Genomic DNA, 21300 nt, shown 5'->3' with positions numbered 1-21300 from the left:
AAAGATAGATTAACTCTGAATAATATCAAAAAGCATACTTTTAATTATAACACAATTTTCAAATTTCCACTGCAGCTGAAAAATAAATGTCTAAAATCTTAATGTGTTTTCCTTATAAGAAAAATACATGAAACATACATGAAAACATACATGAAGGAAGAGCCAAAATAGACCTTCCTTTCTGTCACTGATTTTCAGGATAAAGGAAATTCATAAATAGGAATGTCGTTTCATGAAAAACAATAAATTTTCCTGGAAGGCTATCTACTAAGTCCTTAAATAGCTACCAAAGAACTAAGTGACCAAAAAAAAAACCTCTCTGTGGGACAAGTTAGAGATTCAATGACTCAATCAAATAATGCATTAATGAATTCAGGTAATACATATCTTAACACCAAATGTCAAGAAGAACCAGTATCACAACTTTATACAGATTATACATGGATGAAATGCCAAATTCTACAATTTTAACATTTAAGGTTCAAAATATAATATTCTGCAAAAAGAAAACATCATACATTCATATATATTCAACTCCTTTTCATATGGATTTATAGAACTATCTTGTTTAACTGGATACAAAATGGCCTGCCTATGTGCAGCTGAAGTAATATGCATAAATTAAGAAAAAGTGAAGTTAAAACAGGCTGGACTGGTAGTTTTGACCACTCATTTTCTTACAACCATGAAGAGATGCATGACTCACGTGTAGTGCCTTGATCTGTGAGGGGAACACTGAGTCCAGAGTCATACTGAGCATAAACACTCACGTCATAGGTGGTGCTGGGATTGAGATTGTGTAACGTGTAGGATGTCACTTCTCCAACAAAGGCTTCCATGGGCTCATTGGAACCTTTACAACAACCAAAGTACAATTTAAAAAGATGCAAGCATAGCCTCAAATTTCACTCAGCACTACAGACCCTAAAGACAAATAGTATGGAGCACCAGTAATTCATCCACTAGCTGACCAAGGCACAGGCCACATTAGATAGTGAATATAAAACTATAGCAGGGACTGACTCAAAGCACATCACGGTACCTTGAATACAGTAGGTACATAATCTATGCTGCCTTAGTAAATAAGTTCTCATGCCCCTTTTCTAAGCCCACCTTTCCAGCATAGTGTTTCCATAGAGGAGGTACTCAATAAATATTTTTCTATATATCATAGAGACGATCCAAGCACTTCTATCTTGGACCTCATTCCACATTTTTTTAATCCTCAGTTATCAACTCCCTTTTCCTCTTTAAGTTCTTTTTCTATTCTTACAGAGGTTCACTTTTTCTTTCTCTTGCTTTCTCTACTTCATTCGTAACTAGATCACAGTCTTCCTGGGTACATGGAAAATGCCCTAGGAAGTTTCATGCAAAGATCATATTTCTTCCAATTTTAATAAACATATAGGCAGAAAACTGAAACAAAGATAGCAAATAATTCACCAAGGTGATACTGATTTTGGTGAAAATGTCAGTGGAGACTTGAAAGCAAGCTTGTCATGAAAAAACTAAAATGTACAAAGTCTATGCCCAAAATAGAATAATACCTAGACAAAAGGGGAAAGTACTAAAGTTCATATTGATTAAACTTTCATTCTTTCATCACCATTAGAATATGTAGAATGACTGAACATGAGTAACTTTGATTTATGCAACTTTACAGATCAGATTAAACTCTTTGATCATAAAATTTAGATAGTATCATCTACACCCCTAGTAACAGTGATACTTTAGTCTGCTGACTTAAAACATTAAGATAAAATTACTTCTGGTAATAAAGGACTTGATGTGATAACTGAACTGCCTGGAGAATACAACAGTTGAATGCAATAGAGAATATCCTAACATTCAAATAATTTTCCAATGTATTTCTATTATGATAAAGGTACTTCCTTACCCACTGGCTTATACACAATTTTATATCCAAGAACTGGAGAGGGTGAAGGATCCCAGGACACTCTGAATCTTGTATACCATTCATCAGAGATGTGTATGTTCTGAGGAGGAAGTAGTCCCACTAAAAACAAACATTAATTCATCTCATTAACCTTTCATTGCCACAGAGAGAGCACAGAACCTTATGAGTATTTTTACAGCAGTCTTATTAGTTTAATTTTCTTATTCAGAAAATAATTAAAAGCCATTGAAGTTCAAAATAAGCTTGGTAATTTACAAAATTCGAATCCATTCAAATGGATTCAGGAACTGGTGATTTTCAGAAAAGACTCCTAAGCAGGAGGCATGATCCAGAATTGACCTGTGATAAGACTCAAAAATTATACAAAATTGATATCAGATCTGTTTTAGAATGTTATAGATTGGATTGTCAGAACCAGAACATGATTTAGAGACTAGTCAGACAATCTTATCACATAAATAAGATATAATTTGTCCAAGACCACACAGTTAGCTAGTGACTGAAATATTATTCCTCCCCTACCCTTCCCTCTTCCACCAACATAACTTAGACTGCATTTTCAATCCTCCAGATGCACTGCCCCCAAACCTACATCTTGCAAAATAATGCTGTTTAGATGGCATGACAAATAGTTGCTATTATTCATAACATTACAAAAATAACTCACATGAAAAACTTTTTTTTCATAAAAGAAACTAGACATGGCTTTGGCCTTTCCTAGAAAATTCAGGGTGCATTAAATATTTTGTTTGTGTTGTTTTTACATTTTGATAAGCACTAAATTCTGAAATGTGCTATTTTCCCAAAAAAGCACTAAAATGTAGTTTAAAAAGTGGAAAAGGGGAAGTTGTTGGATTAAAATCACCTTGAGTCAGTAGACTAAGTCTCCAATGACTCAGTCCTACAGATGATAATAAATTAGTATACAGATTCCTGACCCTGTTGAATCAACTCTAACCCTGCTTTTCTCTTAGGAGCTTTCAAATGTTCTCTCTTCCAAATTCTGTAACACTGTCAAGAACATTTAAGCACAATAAGGGTTTGGGCAAGTAAGTGAAGAAAGAAACCTAAGATTTTTGCTGAATGAAGTAGAAAAGTGGAATGCCAATATTTACCAGTAATAGACCGGGAATCCAGCCTGTCTTCCTGCTACACTAGTGGCTCTCAGCCTTGGCTACACATTAGAACATCTGTGGGCCCAGCCCACACTTCAGACCAGTTACATTAGTATCTCTGGGATACTAATGGCTCCCAGACACCAGCAATTTTTAAAACTTCTTTAGTGACTTCAATGAGCAATCAAATTATAGAATTTTTACTCTAAACCATAAGAAGTTGCCATCAACATAGGTTAGAAAGGGGCTTGAATGTTGATAACTTTTTGCAAATCATTTAGTATAATAATTTTTAGATAGCTAAATTTTTAGAAAGATGATGATTGTTAATCATTTTGCTTCTTTTTTATGACTTAAGATTCACTCACACCTGAGATTTTTTAGCTGACATTTAATAGCTATAGTCCTGACATCAAACTATAACATTATGTAGAGAATATGTAATGGTTTTCCAAAGAAGAAATAAGATTATCTCAAGCAAAGAAAAAAGTACAAGTTTTTGTCTTCTTTTATCCTTCTTTTTTTTTAATGGATCTTTAAATTTTTTAAAATAAATTGTATTCTTATATCATCATTTGATGAAAGTCAATGTCAAGTGTGAATGTAAATGTAATATTAATGAGATGCATTGGTAGGGACAAATTTAAATATTTTTAAAGGTATAAGAAACAACATTAAAATCTTGACAATTTCAAAGCAAAAAAAAAAAAAAAGAGAGAGGTGTAAGTCACTAACCAGTTCTCCCATTTCCTGTTAGATGGGCACCATCTCCATCTTCATAAATAGGAATAATCGTAATTTTATATGGAGTGTCAGATTGCAGGGGCTGCAGTATTACATTGTTTCTTCTGCCTGGGACTGTGGTCTGTAGGAAAGTTAAATTACACATTTATTGCAAGCTAGAGTACTTCAAGATCAAAAGCCAATGTTTTATGCATTCCCATAAATAGTAATGGTTTCTTTATAATTCCTTTTTGTTTCACAACACTCAAGGAAAGACAAATTGACTACACCACCTCTATGAAATATAAGAGAATGGTTTTGGAGTCCAACAGATCTGGGTTCAAATCCCAGATCAGCTAGTCAATAGCTATGTGGCTAAATATTTCTGAAGGAAAACCTGAGGAGGAGTAAAGGTAATAACACACACAACTCAGAAGACACTGCTGAGTAGAGGAGCAGTCTGTAGTGAGTTTGTCTGCGCCTCTCACCATCATGCATCAAGTTCAGGTAGTCCTTCAACAGGCATGTACCTGGTCCCCATATGAACCAGGCATGGTACTAGCTACTGGGGTCCATTGGTAAGCAAATATGGACTGTTTTTGCCCTCAAAAATATGTTTTGTTGACACTAATAAGGAAAAGAAGATGGGATACAGGAAATAGAAAACACATTCAACCACCTCCTCCTAGAGTCATCTCAATTTCTTATCTAACCCTGTGCTTTGCTTCCTCAAACAATATGGGTCAGTTATGACAGTGATTCTCAGCACAGAATCTCATAACTAAAAACAGTAAATTGATAGAATAAATCATATTTTAATGTTATAATAAAGTAAATGCAAATTGCACATTTGACTACAGCAAAGCTGAATAAACACTAAACATAAGTTTCTCTACTCTTGAGAATGGTTAAAATGATCTATCTCATTTTGATCAGAATCTCTAAATGGCAGTTATGCATGTTTCTTATTAATAAAAAGGTGACTTGAACTAAAGCCTGCTATACTGAGTTCAAGTACCTTAAATGTTTTATCACATGAAGTTTATTAAGGGAGAATGATCTAAGAGGATGTATTGGCAAAAACGTGCAAACCTCAGTCCTAACTTTTTTATAATCAATATTGTGGGTGATCGTCTAAGAGATTATCACAGCAATTAATCACCAACATTCAATATAAGTGCCTTTCCATCCATACCAAATGGATATACAAAGTGAGGGCTATGTGAAAGCTACAAGAAACTGGAGCCAAGACCTGGAGAGAAAATACACACTCAAAAAGTTTAAAGAGGTTGAGGGTGTGGCTCAATGGTACTTGCCTAGCATGCTCATGGTCCTCCTCATTTTCCCCAGTGCTAGGGGAAAGAAAAAAAAGTTTGGAGCTAATAAGAGAATAGATACATCCCAAAAGTGTACTGAAAAGTGTTAAGTTTAGAGAGAAAATAGAACAATTAGCATTGCAGTATTAAAAGGAAACCTTGAAGAAGAATCAGATTTGAAGAAGTTTGAATAATCACATCATCTGAACATTTACTTAGATACTCCATTATAAGAGTGTCATATTTCACTAAATTTTATTTCTATCATAGGTGGTTGGAAATATGCAGGTGATCATGAGACAAGACAGTTTTCAACATGTCTCTAGAATAGAAACGATCCCAAAATCATTGCTTCTCTGTAGTGAGAAAGGATAGACCAGGCACATTTGAGTGATCCCCATATATATCATTTATAGAATCTGTGTATCACACAAGACTCAGGGATCAACTCTACTCACTGCACACCTCTTAAGGAGAAGTTTGACTTCACCCTCTAATCAGCTAGAGAATCAATAAGTGTGTCAATAATTGAGTTTTTACACTTACATATTCATCAATTGGATCACCAACAGTGGGAGAATAAATAATCCTGTATTGCTGAACTGGCCCATCAGCATGGTCCCAGGCTACAGAGAGGCTATTGGTTGTCTCTCCAAAGACTCTCAGATTCCTTGGTCCACTTCGTGGAACTAAATAAATAAAACACGGTAGAATTTGTTTCTTGCTTGATAGTATTATGCAGAGCATTAAGGAAGGTGCTTGCAAGTATCTCACCATTCATGATGATGTTCACTCCCTTGTGAGAAGATGTCCATGTTTTATGGTTTTTTTTTTTTTTTAGGGTGGGGTTACCAGGGAATGAACTCAGGGGCACTCAACAACTGAGTCACATCCCCAGCCCTATTTTGTATTTTACTTAGAGACAGGATCTCACTGAGTTGCTTATTAGCACCTCTCTTTTGCTAAGGTTGGCATTGAACTCACAATCTTCCTGCCTCAGCCTCCCGAGTCCCTGGAATTACAGGCGTGCATACCACCACACCCGGCCCATGTTTTATGTTTTTAAAGTGAAATCATAAACAGTATAAAGTGCTACATTTCAGAACTACAGTTACATGCTAAATTTTCAGTGACACAGATCTGGATTTGAACCTAGTGTAGAGACTGGGAAAGAAAGGGGTTATCTTAACCACTATAAGCACCTCCCTTTAATGAAACACAGAGGTGGAGGTTTCATATTTCCAAAGTGCCCATATGGTAAGAAGAACCACTGCAGAGCAAAACAAGGAGGACTCCCTTCTTTAATTTAGGTCCCAGATTTAAAAAAAAAAAAAAAGACTGAATGAAGTTCATTCAGCACAAAACAGAATCCTGGCCCCAGAGCTTCAGCCTGGCATGTGAAGTGGGGAAGCCCAGGCACAGTCTCATGCAGAGGGTTGCCCTGACCTGCACCAAGGGAAAAAGCTCTCCACACCCCTCACTCACCACCACCCACCCCTCACTCCCTGGGAGAAGCCTGACTAATCTAAATACAAGGGAATGGGGTGGAGAAAGAATTTCCTCCTCACGTGTTCGGCCCTGGCTGGGGCTGGGATTTCCCTCTCCGTCTGAGTAGAGAGCCACAATGTTCACAGAGTAAAGTGTGTCAGGAATGAGCCTCTCCAGGTGCACCGTGCGGGTATTTCCTGGCACCACAATCTGCAGGGAGAGAAAATGCCAAATTCTGCCTGACAACAACCCAAATGCTTACCAAGTCTTTGGTTAGTCAGCATAATAATATTTATAATAAAAGGCTGAGCCCAGATGTGTCAGAAGCCAAAAGTGCTTCCCCGTATGAGTTGCCCAGGCCGCATCACTAGACAAAATTTATGCTCAGAAATTCCCTTTCCAAAAAAGCTAATTCATCCTTCACCCTTAGTTGCTTCAAATATCTCCCATTTACATTTATATAACATCTAGTACTCATGATATTTAGCCAAAGAATATGCTGGGTGTTAGATACACATAAGACAAGTCACTCACCACATTAGTGGGAGAGATATTCTTTATTAAGATTTATATATAAGGGTGAAGTTGTCTGAATATACCCAACATACACAGCATCATGAAAATCAATATTCATACAGAATACACACATTGTTTATCTTTATTCATCATTTTTGTTTATTTTTGCCAACTTATAAATTGAATTAGTCTATATATTTATTCTCACTTAAGTATCCTGACACTATTATTATTCACTATTATTATTAGTAATTTCAGAGTTCTAATTTATTAATCTATTTACAAGCTGAGTTGTATTATAAATTAAAGATAGGTTGCAATTTGTAAGGGCCAGTAAAAGCAAACTTTAACGTATTTTCATAATAAAGACATTTATACTTTACAATAAAAGCCCACATTGACAAGGTCTAGTAATGTTTTATATTTATTACTGAGGTTTTTAACTCATATAGACAGCTAGCTTATATTTTCCCAAAGTTCTTTTTTTTCTTCTAAGTAAACCAATCATTAAGATGCTTGCCTTAATTGATCAAAACCAATCACTTAAGTATTATATACCGGCATGATTATGGCTTTTATTCTCACAGGCACCAAATGTGTCACAAACATGCAACTGCATTCATCAGGAAACACAGCTTCCTCCAGAGGCAGTGACACACCAATAATTGACTTATTGTTCTTAGTCAGCTGCCATGGCAGAAGCCACAACAGAATCTACAAAATTCTTTTGCTGAGCTCAAAGATGACAAAATTACTTACAGATTCTGAGGGTCTTGTGCCAGCCACAGGAGAATACACAATGCGATATTGCTGCACAGGCCCAGGAGCAGGGTCCCAGCGAACATCCAGGCTGTTGGGTGTAGGATTATACACTTGGATGTTTCTTGCCAGACCTCTCACCACTGAGGAAATGAAAGCCAATGCCTGTTTCTTAAGTCTGTTTATGCATGTCAAGTTTTCATCGCTTTTCCACAATTTATACTCTGTAATATAGTAAGAACTACCCCCTCTTTAAGCTTCTAATTATCTATACATAAAAGCAGATTAAAAGTCTCCAAATCCAAGCTCAGTCAAAGCTAGCCAGCTGAGGTCTTTGTTTATATGGAAGCAATGTTGTTTTCAATAAACAACAATGTGACTAGTAGAACTGAACTGGCCATAAATGGACATGGGGCAAGGGAAAGGAAACTGGAAAAGGAGCTTCCATTTCCAGTATAGACAATGGAGAGAGAGGAGGAATTTTATACAGTCTGTCTTCTAAGGAAAACCTGACCATGCAGCCATCTAATTCAGCTAATTTCAATTTTTCATTCTTTCATTCATTCCAACTTCATTCAACAAATAGCTACTGAAAGTCCTTTGTGTTTTAGATAAGAGGTGGGGAGAAATAAGAATATACTCAGTTCTTAATTAAGTGCCCCAATAGGGACTTAGAAAAATTGCAAATTAAATCCGTGTACTAACCCCAAACTCTAGCTTGGCCAATAACATCATCTCTCTAGTGTTTCTGATAAAACATCTTTGGTGTTTTACCAGAAAAAGCCATCCATGCCTGCTTCCTTCCAGCCATCAGCAAGTATATTAAAGCCAAATAAATACTTGTAAGTATGCACACAAGCCTTTAAACAAATACTACAAAGAACAGTAAAACCATAAGTAAAATGATTTCTTATGACGTTAATGGCAAATGAAAGCATGCAGATTTTTAACTCCCAAAAGCACTTCATTAGCAAACCAGAGATATGTGCAATCAACTAATGTGATGAACAGATTTCAACAATTTACACAATTGCCAGGCATGTTGGCGCACGCCTGTAATCCCAGCAACTCGGGAGGCTGAGACAGGAGGATCATGAGTTCAAAGCCAGCCTCAGCAAAAGCAAGCACTAAGCAATTCAGTGAGACCCTGTCTCTAAATAAAATACAAAATAAGGCTGGGGATGTGGCTCAGTGGTCCAGTGCCCCTGAATTCAATACCCAGTACCCAAAAAAATAAAATAAAATGAAATAAAAACAATTTACACAATGAAAGCCAAGTGTAAAACAGGGCTTTCCACAAATAAATAAGGCACAAAAGTTACTCAGGGAACTGTGGTCAGTGAGAGACAATAACTAAAGTAGCATACTGGTGAGTATATACACATTCTCAAATCCTGAAATTATCATAATTGTCATTATTAATATGTTATTTCCTACACTAAGAAGTTAGCAGTCGATGGTGTTTGAGGGTGAAACTGTGGGTAATTTTTGTTTTTAATTTTACCAGTCTGAATTTTCCTTTCTCTACTGGACCTAGATAATCTTTACAACGAAAAGCAAAATTTATAATGCAAAGTCTTTCTTCTGCTGGTTTACTTACATGTCCTTCCAGTATCTGATGTGCGCCCCCCATCACCTTCAGTATAGACAGGAACTACTGTAACAGTGTATGGAGTATCTGGCTGCAGATTCCGAAGAATGGCATAATTGGTATTCCCAGGGATTGGTACCTAAAGATTTTAATTAAAAATTTTTAATCTGAAAAACTTTTAAAGGAAATAATACTTCAAACACCATCATACTGATTTAACACCAAGTCAAGAAGTTCTGAAATATTTTGATATAATAATGTTCCCACAAATGAACAGTTACAAGAGGTTACAAATTTTTCTCTCTATGCCGTCACTTTATTTTGTTAGAACTTCCTAGAATGACTACTTTTTGTCCTACCCCCATTCCCACAATTCCCCTACTCTCCAGACTCTAAGGCACCAACTGCTTACCCTTTGTCAAATCCTATTACATGAATATGAATTTCTTCAGCTATGAAGCAAAGAGTTAACTCCTTCAGTTCCACTTATATATAACTACAGGCAGCTTTAAAAGTAGTTACCAATTCCTCTGGGCCACCTGCTGTTGGAGCATAGAAGAGTTTGTATTGGCGAGGATTTCCCTCTGCATGGTCCCAGCGAACATTCAGGGAACTGGTAGAAGGATCATACACTCTTAGGTTCCTCACAGTATTCAGAGGTTCTGAAATACACAGAAATCACATCACTGTATGGTCCCCAAAACCAAGCACACCTGAAACACAAGTGACGTTTCCCAGAGACACTTAATATACCCCACAAATACTCTCATGGCTCATTTATCCACAGGACATTTGGGCCCCAGTGACTTTTTTATCCTGAAAAGTAATAGTCTTTCTTCACAAATAGAAGCAAATAATTTCAAGCAAGAATGTTAAAAAGGCGATCTATACTGCTTTAAAAGATTAGAAAAACTCTATGTCACCTCAATGTTTACAGATAAAAGTGAGATGCCAATTCAATGGGAGTTATTTAAGAAGCTACAGGCACTCTGATTTCACTTACTGGTTTTGCCTCTTCCAGTCATTCGACCACCTTCACCATCAGGGTACAAGGAGGACACAGTGATTGTGTAAGGAGTGTCAGGCTTCAGTTTCTGCAGGACCACACTGTTCTGTCGTCCTCCTATGGTGGTCTTAAATAAAACAGGCCTTAATAAACATTAGCTTTGTTCTCTCCATCTCACTAATATGTTAGAAAATTCTTTCCACTGGGGAACCATCTGAGACCCCTGCCAACTTCTGGAATCATGCACCACAGTGAAGGTTTAAATATATCTTATGGTATACTTTTAAATGTAAAGTATGCACCTCAAATCATAAAAAGGATTTCAAGCTTCAAACTGGTGACCTCAAAAAGATATTTCAACTTGCTAGCCGCCAGCACTACAAAATTTCATCCAAAACACATTTCGCAGAACTCTTCCAAGAAGAGGCACATTAATCTTAAGTGAGCTACAAAGGAACTTTAAGATACCAAAGAACTGCATAACTTTAGAAGCTCCACACCATTCCATATTATTCTTACTTTTTTACAGATGTTTTTTATTTGCTTTAGAAACACATTAAAATGATTCAGCAAAAGATCTAAAGCTCTTGGTGTTTCCCCCAAACACTGTCACTCTAACAGCATTAGCTGTGTAAACGACGTGACCAGACCCTTTGCCAAGCCACACTCAGGCAGGGGTTCCCAGTGGTCTCCATGATACCAAACTTGTGGTATGAAGCTCCTCAATTTACTTCAATTAGGGAGTCTGCAATTTTTTATTCATTGCTTAAGGCCATCTAGCTATCTTGTTGAAAGAAAATTTGTTCGATTTGTTAACAGTCTACCGAATTCAGATGTTTATGCCATATTAATTAAAATTGCATGAAAATGGCATGCTGCCCACAATGAGCACACATTGGCTGGATGTGCTAGTACAGACCAGATGTTTCCAACTTAGCACCCATCCACTCAAGTCGTCTGAATTCCAGAGAAAACCTCAGTGAATCACTGCAGTCATCCTCAATAGGAGCCAATTGAATTACAGTGGCTAATTCAAAAAATTTAACATTTCAGGTTATGGGAGAAAGGCATCAATATTAGTACAAGCCACTTTTATAAAATTTTGATACTTAACAAATTGGAAAGCATCTACTTAGGAGAACTAGTCTCATGAGTAAGTAGAGAAGTGTCTCCCACTTTTCTCATTGAACTCTCCAAAATAATTCCAGCATTCATGCTGCATTACTTTGATTATTTCATGGACCAGCACTGAAACAGATGGAAAGGTTTCTGATCCAGTTAAACCCATTCAGGGAGGAGCAGGGGGCTTTAAACACATACTGTTAATCACTGACAGCCTCAACCTCTGCTAGCAACTTTAAACTAGCAAGAGGTATGAACCATCTGCTTGTTCTCAGGAAGTGTGATGATTAAATTAAAAACTCATGTCTCTCTCTAAGGCTCTGTAAGAAAATATTATAACCTACCAAAAAAGTCAGCAAAGTTCTATATCTCACCAAGAAAAGTTTTTGAAATAACAACAGAAATATAATCCTATTTGTGTAAAAATTGTGATGCTTCCTGACCTAGGAGAAATTATGCATTTCTACTCATGCAATTCATAAAAGGTAAAGCTGGTAAAAGCCCAGAGACAGAGAGCTAAAGTTAGTAAGGGAGAGAAGCAAGGCTCTATTAATTAAGGGAGGATTCAGAAGATAAAGATGATGGCTCTGCGTTTACAGTTCTATCATCTTTCTTGGGTACCTCCCTTTGGTATATAAAAATGATAAATATTTTGAATTGGATGAATGACCTTCCAAATCAGATCTAGACGACACCCTGTGACATGCAAAACCAGAAAAATAAGGATACCGAAAAGAAAAGAAGTTTATTGGTGAGTTTAGCAAACTTTCAGCACTTGATTAGGTCGGAGAGAGATAGATTAAAGATCTACACAGTCCCTGAAAGTATCTTGATATCTTCATGGATAATCCAGCACTAATAGTTTCTGAGGGAAATGTGGATGCACTGAGGTGTGTGCCCAAGGCTCCAAAGCTACTGTGAAGAGCAACTATCATCCCCTGTGAGAACATCCACTAAGTCTCTATGATGCCCTCCAGATGTGAGTGCTGGCTAAGGGGTCAAATGATCCCATTCAATACCAGAAATCTTTAAACCCTTAAATAAGCATGACTTTACATTGACAGTGAATGGAGTTTGAAAAGGAATAAGTAGAATTTGTCCAAATTATAGGTTTTGCAAAACAAATTACCGTCTGCTCATTGCCCTCCCCTGTTGAAGGCTGATAAGTGATTCTGTATTTCTGCACACGACCACTAGCAGGGTCCCACTTGACAGTCAAGCTGTTAGATGTTGTATTGTACACCTGAAGGTTTCGCGGACCACTTTTTGGAGCTGAAAGAGGATTGTTAAAGACAGCATAAGTACACAGAACAAGGCCTCCCTACAAAAATATGTATGGTTCCCAAGGAAATCAAGATAGCTGTGTACCTCTAGATTTAGAATTAAATTCAAGCCCATAATAAAGACGGTCATTATCTCTTATAAATGAGTACATAGTATGGCTTAAGTGCCTGAGTCCCCCAAAACCTTGTTCCTCCATATGTTGAAATCCTAACCCCCAATATGATGGCATTTGCAGATGTGGCCTTTGAGGTTAGATGAGGCCATGAGGCTAAGGACCACAAAATGAAATTAGTCTTTTTAAGAGGAGACATCAGAGTCTGTTCTCTCTGTCTATGCCATATGACAACAGAGGGAGAAAAGAACTGCCCACAAGCCAGGAAGAGAGCCCTCCCTCATCAGCAACAGAATGGGCTGGTCCTTTGATCTTCAATTTCCCACTTTCAACAATTAAGAGAATATAAATTCATGTTGTTTAAGTCATCTAACCTGATATGAGTTTAATGCTAACCCATACATCCTCAACAAGTAGTAATAAAACCAAGTTTTTCAAGAAAAGCCTATTTAAAAGAGTCCCTGCTTAAAACTTACAATTAAAAAACAGAAGGTATATTCAAAATGTTATGTTATGATATCATTCATGCATTCATTATTTGTTCACTCAAACAATTCAGCAAATTAAAAATTCTTACCTTGTGTTGTTAAGGGTATCAAACGCACTAAAAGAAAACAGAATTTGGGGAAACGTTATGAATATAGCTCTACTTTTTAACAATGAACTTTAAAATATCAATTTTGAAAGCTGAACACCTACATGTACGCTCACTGCCACTCAGGTCATCACTCTCTGACTCGTCAGGATAGATGGCAGTAATGGAAACTTCATAGAGAGTGTTGGGGTTCAGGTTTTCAAACACTAAGGTGTTTTCATCTCCATTTAAGATGGTCTTGGGGAAAGAAGACAAAAACATGTTCACAACATTAAGTCTCCATTTATATGATACACACTCAATGGCATTTCATTGACATCATTTAGACAGATGTTCTTCCTGCTTTGATGCATGCCATGAGCTCAGATGTCACTAATAGGAAAGGCTGCATATTTGGCAATGGAAATAATGTATATTTCAAACAAGCTTCCTTATAATTAATTGGGAAATGAAAGAGAGGGAGAAAAAGAAAGTATATTAACACCACCTCCATCTTATCCGAGCTTCCAAAAGGTGCCCAGGTTATTCTGTAGAGAGACACATCTGAAGCGCCATGATCCCAAGTTCCTCTGAAACTCTCTGGTGTTACTTCAGTAAGCCTTAGGTTTGTTGGGGCTGGAACAGTTCCTATCATAAAAAAAAAAGGCAGGACTAATTGTGGTACCGACTTCTTTTAATAGAATGTCCGCTTTGTTTTATTTTAATAATGTATGTGGAGAAACTGATGAACTATGTTGCTTTGAGACCAAATTTTTTACCAATTCAGTCATTTGAAAAATAAATACAATACAGGGCAAGTACTATATGGATATTAATAGGTTGTTGTTGAAATTCTATTAAAATGATGATTTTTAGTGGGGGAGGCAGGAAAATACGTTTTATTCAAAGCCAGCTTTGAGGAAGATAAAGAAAACTTTTTTTATTTCAAATCTTCATCTTAGGAACACTAAATGGCCAGGAAAGCTTTTATAAGAGAAAAGGCAGCAAAGTGGGACACAAAGTAGGAAAGATGCATATGTAGATTTAGTTAGCCAAGAATTTGTCAATCTGTTTCTTGAGCATCCCTTGGGGAAGAGGACAGCCCTTCAGCTTTACTCTCACTATGATATTTTTAAAGGTGCCACTTAGCAATACTCTTCTAACTCACTGGCTTCTAACCTTTTGGGTCTCTGAGTCTGTGAATCTGGTTAAACAGAAATATACAAAGAACAAAGTCTGGCATATACCATCAGAGAGTTCACAAACCTTATCCAGTCTGTCAGTTACCCCAGAGACAGACATGGACTCCCAGTTAAGAGACCCTCTTTCTTACCCAAGAATGTCACAAACTAAGCAGGCTGCTATATTACACTTCAAGAAGATGCTCAGGAAATAGGTACTCATTTGTTCTACAGAACTTGTTCTAATACCCAAAGGAAAGTGCTTCATTTTGTTTTTTTAAAGAAATGCATACATCACTGTAGTTTAAAACTGAGAACGTCTACCTTGATTTTCAAACACCACTAACATATTACATTCTGACATTTGTTTGGAACATACCTACCCTAATATATAGCAATTCCAAGCTAAGAGGATTACCACAAGAAAGAAACTCTGAACATGTTTTGATCTAAGTAAGCACATGCTTTTCTCTACACATCATTAAACTTAAACATGACATGAAACTGACTGTACTGATTCTAACCAGAGAACAGAAACCCCAGAGGCCCTGATAAATGCTAAAATCCCACCACATGGCCCCTCTGCTGGCCAAGCACTCTGGTCAGTGTGTAGCACAAGCAGTCTGTAATGTCTGCCACCATCCTGGGCTTTCATTATCAATTGATTTCCTATACCCTAGTAACCAAAACCCAGAACCATCAAAACTTTGTTCCTAAGTACAATGAAAGAACCACTGCAATAAATCAGAGGGTAGTATTGCTTCCACAAGCACAACTGCAAAACAAATCAATTACTAAGGATGCACTTTGCATGTTCTAGAATTTATTAGGTCCAGGTGCAGTGTCACACACATGCAGACCCAGCTACTCAGGGGCTGAGGGGAAAAGATCACTGGAGCCCAGAAGTTTGAAGTAGGCCAGACCACATAGGAGACCCTCCCCCCATATCAAAAAAAAAAAAACAAAGAAAGAAAGAAAATAATATATTTGGAAATCTTAAGATTGAATACATATATTGGAAATATTAATCTAGTATACCAAATTACTATTTCACTAGTCTTTTTCTTGACTTTTTTCTATTTAAGATGCCTGTTGTGTTTATACAAAGCTGCTGGTCTATTCATATGCATCAATCCTCATTATGGCCACGACCCTTACTAGGTGCCAAGACGACAACTGAAATTGCTAAGAGATCCCACATGGTAAGAAAACAGCAGTCAAAAAGAGAGAAGTGGATATGTCTGCAGTAAGGAAGCAGGCTGTGACATTTGACAAGATGCCCTGATCAGATGTAGACAGCTGGGCACTAAAAAAGAAGCTATTGAGACTGGTAAGGGATATTGGATAGGAGGTGAAAGTTCCAGACTATAGCACTGGAACATTAATTGCAGGCTAATACCACCTCTAGATTACTAAATAAGGCCATGCAAGTCATTTAAATTCTCTAGGTCCATGGAAACCACTAGTCACATGTGGCTATTAAGCACTTAAAATGTGGCTAGTCTGAATTGAGATGGTCTACAAATAGAAAATATACACTGGATTTCAAAGAATTCTTACAGAAAAAAGTGAAATGTCATTCATAATTAAACTGAAATATTGAAATGATAAAAGATTTGGTTAAATTGGGTTGACTAAAACATATTCTTAAAACTAATTTCACCTTTTTATCTTTTTAATGCAGATTCCAGAAATTTTTAAGTTACTTATGTGGCTCCCATTGTATTTGTTTGGAACATTTCTGGCTCTAGACTTCAATAATTTTGGCCCTAGATGGATTAAGTTATTACAGGTTAATCATTGGATTAGAAAACTGTATGCTGAGCACAAATTAAGCAATTATGTACCAGGCCCTGGAGATACACAGTTGAGCAAAATAAACATCTCTGCCTTCATGAGTAGAGAGTAAGATGAATGCAGAGTAGCTATTTAAAAGTCAAGCAAGCCAGGCATGGTGGTGCACAACTATAAGCCCAGCTTCATTGGACAATAAGACAGGAGTACCACAAGTTCTTCTAGCGAGAGCCTTTTTCAAAATAAAAAATAAAAAGGGCTGGGAATGTAGGTCAAACTTAGAGTACTTGCCTACCATGTGCAAGACCCTGGGTTCAAGCCTTAGTACTGAAAGAAAAAAAAAAAAAAAAAAAAAGATACTTTTGTTACCCTGATAGCACTTTACAAATAATGAGATCTTGAAATTATTTGAAAACTAATTCATGTTTTCCAGAGAAAATGTCCAACATGTATCAAAAGTATGCTTTTCTCCCTACCCTACTATACCCATACACACCAGTTAAGTAACAAGAAGAATTAATGGGAGTGGTTCATAGCATAATAAAGGAATGGATACAAAGAAGATAAGTAAAAAGACAATTTAAACTGGGCACAGTGGCACAAGCCTGTAATCCCAGTGACTCAGGAGGCTGAGGCAGGAGGATGGCAAGTTCAAGGTCAGGCTCAGCAAATTAGCAAGACTCTAAGCAATTTAGCAAGACCATGGCTCAAAATAAAAAGGGCTAAGGATGTGACTCAGCTGGTATAGTGCCCCTGGGTTCAATCCCGAGTACCAAAAAAATTTTTTAATTATTAAAAAATCAATCTATCCAACAATTATTAAAAACTAGCAAAAAGAACATTAAGAATGAAATGCTCCAGTAAGTTAAAGCACACATGCATGCAGAGTGTTGCTTTCCAAGTATCAATAGAGCAGAGGCACAACTCACGGGTCGTCTCTTGAGCAGTCACTGGGGGAGACTCCCCCTCATCATACACTGCAGAAACACTGACTGTGTACAGGGTTTGTGAGGAAAGGTCTTTGAGGGAGGTGCTGGCCCGTGATCTGTCCACCTCGACCTATAATAACAGAGCAGTGGAACTATTTTTTACAAAGGATTTGGTTTGAGAATCTCTCCATTGTTTACTGTACCTCTCAACACAGGAACATCAGAATTGTAACATGAAAAAAGCAGCAGTATTTTTCAATTTGTATAAGAATCCCAAGGGTTGGATACAGTCTGAATGTTTCCAAAGTGGAAAAAAAAAAAAATGTGTGTACTAGAATCAGATCTGACCCAACTGGCAAATGATAACTGTGTATGGATTCACATGACCTAACCATTTTCCACCTCTCTTTGTATTACTACTTAATTTCTTTCAGAAATGTTCTCCTATGCATTGTCTCTTTCACTTTGCACTATATCCTTGTGAAACCCACTAGATCTTGAAATGGAAACTAGAATGACATGACTGTGTGCATGTGTATAAATTAACTTTGTCATAATCTACAAAGTACCAGCATTTACAAATGCCTAGGTGCTAAGAGGAACTATTTCTATGTTCCAAAAAGGCTCCATTTGCTCCTACTTTGAATCAAGTTGTCTGAAAAAGAGCTCTCCACCCCAAAGTCATGTCAAAAAAGATCAATCCCAAAGGGGTGCTCTTCTGACAACATATTTCTCCTTCCTCTCTGTTCTGCTCAACTGTCCCATCTTCCCATCATCTTACAAACTTCCTCTCTTCTCTCTTGCATCCTTTTAATATCTTTTATTTTTAGAAACATGATGGCATTTTTTAGTCATTCATAAAATGAGAGCACCATATAAGGCCTCAGATGAGAAGGAAATACCATTTGAATTCTATAACTCTTTATCTACAAAGGGATAAAGATCACACTGTTTTTGAGATTAATATCACACAGCAAAACATTTCTGAACTAAATGTCCAAGACAGACCAACATATGATTTTTAAAAAGTGCTTTATTAATATCACAAGTTTTCAACCCCATATTAGTAAAATGACAAGTGTTTAATTCACACCATCATCTATAATTCATAAAGTTATTTTGTTATGCCTTCTGAGAAAGCAAATATTTCATGTCCTTTCTGATTTTCAACCTACCTCTTTGAAATCTTCTTCTGGTGTTCTGTATCGAACAATATATTTACGCACTTTTCCAAGCACAGGTTCCCACAAGACATTCATGGTGCTGTGAGTCACGTCTCTGAGTTTCACATCTTGAGGTCTGGGTAAAGGCACTGGAGAAGCATGAGATATGAGACCCAGATGTGGCTCTCAACCACAAACTCCAAAACATCCACTAAGATTTCAAGAATTTGGAGAAAACTTAAAGGTGTGCAGCAAAATAATTGAAAAAATAATTTTAAAGATAAAAGTACCATGATTCTACCAGACAGAGCTGAATACTTCCTATGAAGACTTTTTAAAAATAAGATACATTTTATCACAATACTAACTTCTTATTTATATGTTAATTTTCTTCCACTCTAAATAACTTGCTGCTCAGCCATAATGAATCATAGTTCATCATAAATGCACAGCTCATGTTTCTTTATCAGATAGTTAAATCAGTTGTGATAGACAACAAAATTGAGTTATGCTCCCTTAAGAATGTGGTAGAAAAACAAGTAGTTACAAGAGTAAAGAACAGTAAGCACCCAATGAGCTTCTAAGAAAAGCTACATAGAAGCCTAAATGGTTAGAAGAAAATCCAAATGATAGATCTTTTACAAAGTCCAACAAACTTTACCTTAAAAAGGAGGAAGTGTATAATGTAGAGAAGTAGAATTTCTACTTCATCAGGAACTTAAAATACCTTGATTTTAACCCTGAATATCTTCTCCAAAACCACACTCACCCAATATTGCCATTCTCCTATATACTGTATTTCAAGGGTCTAAAACAACATCAGTTGTAAGATGTACCATTATTTCATGTTCTGTGGCTTGACAGAAACATCTTACCAAGACCAGCAGTAAAACCCTATGGATTATTAGATCTTCTCAAATACCAGGCATGATAAATGTCCCCCAAAAATGTGCATACTAGAATCGATTTAAATTTCTACCATAAGTCTAGAATTTATTCTCAAATTCATTTGTCTAAAGTAACAACTCTGTAATTTATGCACGAATTATCTAATTATTGCTGGCATCATGTAAAAGAAACATTCTAATGTATGTCAAGTTTATAGCAATAAAAAGGGAAGGAAAATTAGCAGCATCTTACAGGTGACTTCCCGAGCGGTGACAGGTTCACTAGTGAGGTCATGCAGAACAGCCTGAACTGTGACCTCATATTCAGTATTAGGTAGAAGGTCAGTCAGTTGCACATCATTCACTGTTGGCCCCACACGCATCTGCATATGAAAATGCCAAAAAGCATATTAGACATTCAAATCAAATGTTTCCATTTACTGGGGATATCTAGTTGAAGTCTATTTGTATCCACTAGATTGCAACACAGCTTTTATTTTTCATTTATAAGAAATGCATTTCTTTTTTCATGCCAATGTTTTCTAAAAGATGTTATGGGCCACAAGTCAAATTTTCTACATTTCTGTTTTATGTGTAAAGTTATGAACTAGTTCATAAGTAAATGAAGTATAATGGGGACTGTAAAACTGTAAGGTCTCAGAGGGTCCAATGATAAAGAAACAAATATGTGTCACCTCTTTGGGTTTGGTCGGTTCAAGGGCATTAACAGATTGGTGTGACAAGGTGTAGCCAGTAGCTCCTCCCACGGGCTGCCACTGCACATGCATGGTGGTGGGACCAACATCATAAATATTCAAGCTAACTACAGGAACAGGCACTATCGAAACATAAAAGCAAAATCATAAATAAATAAGTAAATCAGGCATCAGTTTACTTCTTTTCATTCACTTTTCTTTTTAACCTTTGTTTCTTACTTTATTCATATTTGTATACACTAAACAGAGAATGGGTTACATAAGAAATAAGTGACAGTTAACATAATCCTTCTCCTCCCCCAGAAGAAAAGTTTCAATATCATTGCTAATTGCAATTAATTCTCAGAACTGCATATACAACTAGTAAATGGAGAAACAATTCTAAAGTTTAGATTGCAAATTACATTCCAGGGGATCCCTAGAGAAGTCAAAATAGATAATAACTTCCTGAGACTTTAATCCCCCTTTCTAAAATATAATTAAGCTGGCTCTTTTTATTCTTCAGTCATAGAACTTCAGACATAAGTAACCAAAATAGTAGATTATTTCATCTTTCTCCAAAAAAAAAAAAAAATACATTTAAAATGAGTATGTTGTACATTAATAGTGGAACATAGAGATTTGTAGGCTTTTTAAAGATAGGTTTGTGAGGCAGAATAACAAATTTGCAATCTCTTCTTCACTTAATACTCATATAGTTTTCAACTATTTTTTATTCAAAGATTGATTTAAAGGTTTTAGGAAATTATCACATTAATCCTATGGATTACAAAATGCATTACTTCCCATCTCCTATGATTGAATACAAAGAGAAGAGACAAGGACCTCAGGAACTGAGCAGTAAGTGGAATCAGTTCTTGCCCTACAAAATAATGATGTCACTCCTTAAAATAGGTTTTTCAGCCAGGCATGGTGGTGCATGCCTATAATCCCAGTGACTCAGGAGGCTGAGGCAAGAGGATCGCAAGTTCAAGACCAGCCTCAGCAACAGTGAGGCTCTAAACGACTTAGTGAGACCTTGTCTCAAAATAAATAATAAAGGGCTGAAGATGTGACTCAGTAGTTAAGTGCTCCTGGGTTTCATCCCCAATAACCCCCCGCCCCAA

The 21300-nt window shown here is 36.6% G+C and overlaps 1 protein-coding gene across 3 annotated transcripts in view; it reads right to left on the bottom strand.

Moving 5' to 3' along the window:
- Positions 1-21300, bottom strand: part of COL12A1 (collagen type XII alpha 1 chain) — a 108555-nt gene that overhangs the window by 38263 nt on the left and 48992 nt on the right. For all 3 annotated transcript variants that reach the window (XM_079146436.1, XM_079146437.1, XM_079146438.1), the window contains 17 exons: positions 20174-20316; positions 19732-19861; positions 18604-18740; positions 17429-17558; positions 14033-14172; positions 13650-13782; positions 13528-13554; positions 12684-12826; positions 10430-10559; positions 9949-10088; positions 9436-9565; positions 7836-7978; positions 6641-6770; positions 5619-5761; positions 3769-3898; positions 1898-2017; positions 707-853 (listed from right to left, as the gene is read on the bottom strand). In XM_079146436.1, coding sequence (XP_079002562.1) covers positions 707-853; positions 1898-2017; positions 3769-3898; positions 5619-5761; positions 6641-6770; positions 7836-7978; positions 9436-9565; positions 9949-10088; positions 10430-10559; positions 12684-12826; positions 13528-13554; positions 13650-13782; positions 14033-14172; positions 17429-17558; positions 18604-18740; positions 19732-19861; positions 20174-20316 — 2196 coding nt within the window. The remainder of the gene's footprint in view (positions 1-706; positions 854-1897; positions 2018-3768; positions 3899-5618; positions 5762-6640; positions 6771-7835; positions 7979-9435; positions 9566-9948; positions 10089-10429; positions 10560-12683; positions 12827-13527; positions 13555-13649; positions 13783-14032; positions 14173-17428; positions 17559-18603; positions 18741-19731; positions 19862-20173; positions 20317-21300) is intronic.

This window comes from Sciurus vulgaris (assembly GCF_902686455.1).
Source record: "Sciurus vulgaris genome assembly, chromosome: 7".
Lineage (NCBI taxonomy): Eukaryota > Metazoa > Chordata > Mammalia > Rodentia > Sciuridae > Sciurus > Sciurus vulgaris.
This window is presented reverse-complemented; position numbering and strand designations above follow the sequence as displayed.